The sequence below is a fragment of the Callospermophilus lateralis genome, chromosome 11 (assembly GCF_048772815.1).
Source record: "Callospermophilus lateralis isolate mCalLat2 chromosome 11, mCalLat2.hap1, whole genome shotgun sequence".
NCBI lineage: Eukaryota > Metazoa > Chordata > Mammalia > Rodentia > Sciuridae > Callospermophilus > Callospermophilus lateralis.
In genome coordinates this window covers 17,501,952-17,507,951 of record NC_135315.1, presented here as the reverse complement: position 1 = coordinate 17,507,951, position 6,000 = coordinate 17,501,952, and the positions used below count along the sequence as shown (strand labels likewise).

General features: G+C 38.4%; 1 protein-coding gene across 1 annotated transcript in view; it reads right to left on the bottom strand.

Annotated features, from left to right (window-relative positions):
* The window catches only part of Lrrc37a (leucine rich repeat containing 37A), a 32,480-nt gene continuing 26,480 nt past the window's right edge, over positions 1–6,000 (bottom strand). Inside the window, exons 12-15 of the mRNA XM_076870686.2 lie at positions 1,947–1,996; positions 498–549; positions 275–417; positions 1–173 (exon numbers count right to left, since the gene is read on the bottom strand). Coding sequence (XP_076726801.1) covers positions 113–173; positions 275–417; positions 498–549; positions 1,947–1,996 — 306 coding nt within the window. The 3' untranslated portion in view covers positions 1–112. The remainder of the gene's footprint in view (positions 174–274; positions 418–497; positions 550–1,946; positions 1,997–6,000) is intronic.

Genomic DNA, 6,000 nt, shown 5'->3' with positions numbered 1-6,000 from the left:
TTGGTTGTGAATTTTGTACCTTTTAATATGAGAAAAATAAGTATTTTACAAGCACTGATGAGAAGCCAATATTAGAAAATAAAATTTGCCAGTCGCTTGAGGCAAGACAGATTTACTCTCCGCCCTCTTCACCGCCCTCAGTAGGAGCAGAGGTCTGTGATGGGGCTTCATCCCTGGGAGAAGAACAAAGCCAAGGTTGTTACTCTTGAAAGGAGCAATTAAGCTTTTCCTTACCTCTTCACTTGAGAATTTTATATCACCCCCAGTCACTTACCCAGCATCCTTATTGAAAATCTCATCCTCATCAGAGGAGTCCTTGTCATGTAGCTTCTGTGCCATGTTTTTCTTACGTGTGGCATTGAGAGGTCTGTACATATCCCTAAGCCAAAGTGGCCGCCTTAACCAGAAAAAGCCCTCCTAGAAAACAGAAAGGGGAACATTAATTCTGCTTCCCGCTGCCTTTCCTGGCCACAGCACTGGGTCCTCTTCAGATTTACCTGATTTTCACTTTCCGTTGAGCTTCTCCTACACAGAAACCCGAAAAAGCTCCTGGGGGAAACACATGCACAAGACAATTAGTGATGGATGCCATTTTTCATGTCTTTTTGCAACGTGCACCTTTGGTCTTTTTAGGACAAAGCCTATACCTTAGTTCATAAGCACAATGAGCAAAATCATGCTAGACCTGGGGTCCTAAAAACAATTCCCTGCATGCTGGGCTACCAGAACTCTATGTATGTTCCCAAAGAGCCACATGAGCATAGGCAGGATTAGCAACTCTGCTTACCCTCTTGGCTAAGTACCTTGTACAGTACACAACCATACTGGGCTGAAGTGTTTTACTCTCTCCAGAGCCTTTCACATCAGTCCTCTTTGGACTTAAATCTCACATGTATCATCATTTTGGGGTGGGGAGCAGGGTGGCTTTTGAGGGAGAAGGTGTTTCTATTTCCTAGCTGCTTTGTCCTACAAGTTGAATTACATCAAGTAAATACCAAAGTCCAGTTAGTAAAGTTGTCTAGCTCACTGATTTCCATATTTCAGGCTGTCACTTATGATTGAGTTGTAAAATCAGTTTAGACATATACATAACAAAAAACAATAGGAAAAAAATCTGTGCATTGTTTCAAACACTGATGATGTTTACATTGAAATATGTCTACTAATTCACATTATCAAATGTTGCTCACAGCCCAAGTGTGGGTATAATTAATGGAGAAGTACCTAGCTGGAAAGGAACCATTTTCTGACACTAACTGTGACCACAGGGTAAGATATTTTCCCTTCTTATTCTCCGTTTCTTATTATAAAAGGAAGAGACAAACTACTATTTCTAAGCTCCCTGTTAAAATTCTATGAAATCTAGGTAAAAGGAATAGAGAGTGGGGGTCAGTAAGGCAAGAAGGTAAAGTTTTCCTACCACCTGGAGGAAGGACTCATACATTCTACTTCTACTTCCGCCAGCCTGGAAGGGGAATAGCACAGCACGCTAATGACCCAAGGCCTTCCCTGTCCCTGAAAGCCTCAAAGAAGGGCTCCAGCTGAGTCTGATGCACGTGAACAGTGGGAGCAGGCACAGCCCAAACCTCTTGCCCTCCACTCTCTTTCCTTAAGGAATGGAGACAGCAGATGCATCCCTGCTAGTGCCTTTGACCTCAGCAGGCTGGGGAACTAGTTTTCCTGGAGCAGGGAAGACATGAGAGGAAGTATTCTTTCTGCCTTTAGCAGTTTCCTCACTGTTACGATTGAAATAGATGAGTTCTAAAATTCTCATTTAGGGGCTGGGGTTGTGGCTCAGCGGTAGAGTGCTCGCCTACCATGTGTGAGGCCCTGGGTTCGATCCTCAGCACCACATAAAAATAAATAAAGATATTGTGTCCAACTAAAAAATAAATATTAAAAATAAAATAAAATTCTCATTTAAATATTGCCAGGCTCATATTTACCTTGAGGACTTTTCTTTATCATCTTGTGATGCTGTTTTATGGGAATAAATCTGTTTGGGAAGAAAATACAGACATAAGTATCACAATGACCACTAATCTCCAAGTCTCTATTCATTCCTTTTATTTATTTTAAGTCTTATCTACCCAGTGAGATAATAACTTTTCTGAGGGCAGGAATTCTACCCTATTAATGATTCTCTGACTCTTCCATAGTACCTAGCTTAGGGTCTTGCATGCAGCTGGCACTTAATATATTTTATTGACTGTTTTAGATAAAATTCAACAGATAATTCCTAATAAAAACACTTAATAATAGAAAAAGAAAGAACTACTTAACTTGATAAACATGTCTGCCAGAACTTTAAACAACAGTGTCGTTTTAAAATCAAGATAAGATTAGGATGCTTGTTATTGCTGCTGTTCAACCTCATTGAGGGGGTCTTAATCAATGCAGTATGAAAAATAAATGGGGGCATAAATGGGGAAAGGAACTGAAACTATATATCAAAATGGATTCTACTGTCATGTATAACTAAAAAAAAGATCCAATTAAAAAAATCTATGTAGTGAAAATACTAAAGTTCAGCTGGGTGTGGTGGCACACACTTATATTCCCAGCATTCCGAGATATTAAGGCAAGAAGATCAAGTTTAAGGCAAGCCTGGGTAACTTTGAAATACCCTGTCTTAAAATAAAAAATATTTTAAAAATTTTTTTTATTGTAGCTCAGTGGTAGAGCACTTGCCTACCATGCGTGAGGTACTTGGTTTACCGCATAAAAATAAAATATGGAAGGAAATGCTTCCTTTTAAAAAATAAAAATAAAAAAGACTGGGAGTGCAGCTCGGTGGTGGAGTGCCCCTGAGTTCAATCCCTAGCACCACAATAAATAAATAAATAAATAAATAAATAAATGCCCTAGAATTCTTCTGAGGCACATTAAGAAGAAATGAATATATGGGCATGAGATTACATGTTCCTAGAATGTTGTGAAGATGTTAATTCACAAATTCATTTTTCAAATTCAATGTAGTCCTATTCAAATTCAAAGACAGTTTTTTTGTTTGTTTTTTGTTTTTGTTTTTGTTTTGTTTTTCTTTTGGCAGAGAAAATATATAAGAATAGTAATGAAATGTATGAAATGATCAGGAGAGCAGGAGCTTGCCCTACCAAATATATAGCTTGAAATATGTTATAAAGCAACTGGAATTAAGTGGTGTGATGCTAGTACTGGTATAGAAAAAGACACCTGGATCAATGGGAAAAAAGAGTTCAGATCAAGATGGTATTTTACATCAGTGAAGAAAGAATCAACCATTAATTAAAATAGTTTTAAGGGCTGGGGTGGTGGCTCAGTGGTAGAGCACTTGCCTGGCATGTGTGAGGCACTGTGTTAGATTCTCAGCAACACATATAAACAAATAAATAAATAAATAAATAAAGGTCCATTGACAACTAAAAAAATATTAAGAATAAAATAAAATAGTTTTGACGGTATTCATGTAGGGGGGAACAGATTCCCTACTCCAACCATACTAAAACACAACACAAACAAATTCCAGAAGGATTAAAAATATAAATAAAAATGCAATGTTAGAAAAGCACTAGAAGAAAGTATCTGAAATCACCTTTATTCCATGAGGTAACAGAGACCTCTCGTTATAACAATAGCTCATCCATGGCCACAAGGCAGTGCTGGTGACAGAGGTGGGTAGCTTGACTAGAAACACACCTACTCTTCACAGCCCTCCCCCGCTTGTCTTTTTTCTTATGGATTTATTTTCTTAAGGACTAACATATTTAGTAAAAAAAAAAAAATGTTATAAATCCATGTTAGTCCTTACAATGGTTTGCAATGGTTTTCTTTGTATTTCAACATTTCAAATATTTCCCAGTATTTTTGTCTCTTAAGGAGGTGAACAGGCTTTGTAATAGGAACTGGAATTTTGCTCTTGGTTAGCCACCGAGGTCAGTTGATCTCCTTCATTTGTAAAAGAGGGTTTATAATATTCTCCTACAGGATTTTTGTGAGGATTAACTAAAATAACATGTGGAAACTGTTCTATGTGCTTCACATCCATACATACTGTTTGCTAATGGGCATCAGAGATAGGATGGTCACATCTGCTAAAGACTGCTAAAGGTTTCTGCCTGTGCTATCAGACTTAGAAAGCTCTTTTCCATAAGTTTATAAAAAAAAAATATTGCTTCTGTTTTCTTCTACTACTATCATTCTTTCTTTTTTTTTTTTTAAACATTTACTGAAATATGTTTAAGGTGAAAAGTAGGCATCTTTTATTACTTGCTCCTTCATTAGGCTTCTATTACTATTAATTCATTTTCCCCAGTGATTTGAATATTTTTTTTATATTTATTTTTAAGGTGTAGATGAACAAAACACAATGCCTTTATTTTTATGTGGTGCTGAGGATCCAACCGGTCCTGCCTGTGCTAGCCCGTGCTAGTGCTCTACCGCTGAGCCACAATCCCAGCCCCCCAGTGATTTGAATATTAAAAGATGACATTTAAAAAGTCTCAGGGGCTGAGAGTGTAGCTTAATGGCAAAGCATATCCAAGGCCCGGGGTTTGATTCTTAACACATAACATGCATGCATATAAATATATAGGATCACTTGAGTCTCTCTATTGCTAGACTCTGTATGCTACTTCAGATACTGGATTACATGATTCCTCATTGTGGAACTGACATAATATCTCATATCTTTTCTTTTGAACACCATATTGTCCACTATAGTAGTATCTACTACTACATCCTCCCTTGTCTTCCTAGAGCTCATCATCTAAGTGGGGAGAGGAAATAATAAAAATATAAATAAACACGAATATAAGATTGAATTGTACATACAAATTTGTTTTGGGCCAGGGATAGAACTCAGGTGCATTTAATCACTGGCCATACTCCAAGCCCTTTTTATGTTTTATTTTGAGACACAGTCTCACTAAGTTGCTTAGGGCCTCACTAAATTAACTGAGGCAAGCTTTGAACTTGTGATCCTCCTGCCTTGGCCTCCTGAGTCACTGGATTATAGCCATGCACCACGATACCCAGCTGTATAAACAAATTTAAATCAGTATAAAATTTTACAGAAATTTCAAGAAAGGCCACATGCCACCCAGAGATGCAGATCATACCATCTGTGCAATGGCCAGTGATAATCTTCCCAAAGGCTTTTTGCAAACTAACTCCATGTGTAAGCACCCCTTAGGCTCAGAAATTTGACTCTGTCTTCACTAAGAGAGAACTTACTTCTTTTCTTCCAAGAAGTCTCACCTTATAGATGCTACAGGACTGACCCCAACACAGATTGCCAGAAAATGACCTGATAGTAAGAAATACTTCTGCTCCACAAACAGAACATCTGTCTACACCACAAGGGAATTGCTTCTCTGTAGAGAGGCCTCTGAGGCATACTTAAGTCCAACTGGAAAGCTACTTGGTGAGAATAGAATTAGAACAAAAGGGCTAAGGTAGATACATTCATTCATCTCCTCTCCTGGCCAGGGGTTGTCCGGCCAGTGAAACTGACTCCACACCTGCCCAGGGATCCATTGCTACTCTCGCAAAATGTTAGGATGGGCACTACTCAAACCAGTTTCTTTCTTTTTTTTTTTAATATTTTTTATTGTTGATGGACTTTATTGTCTTTATTTTTATGTGGTGCTGAGGTTCGAACCCAGTGCCTCATGCATGTTAGGCGAGGACGCTACCACTGAGCCACAACCCCAGCCCTCAAACCAGTTTCTTTCTTGTCTTTTCTGTGCTTTTACTGACCAGCTCTCCTGTAGACATATTTTTCTTTTCTTTTTTGGTACTGGGGATTGAACCCAGACTACTCTAGCTACTCAGCCCTTTCATTTTTTTATTTTGAGAAAGGGTCTTGCTAAGTTGCCCAGACTGGCCTCAAATTTGCTATCTCCCTGCTTCAGACTCCTAAGTCACTGGCAGTATAGGTGTGTGCCATCACTCCTGGCCTGGACCTATTTTTCTATAGATATGTAATATACTCAGTCAGGTTTCTATTCAAGTCTGAGC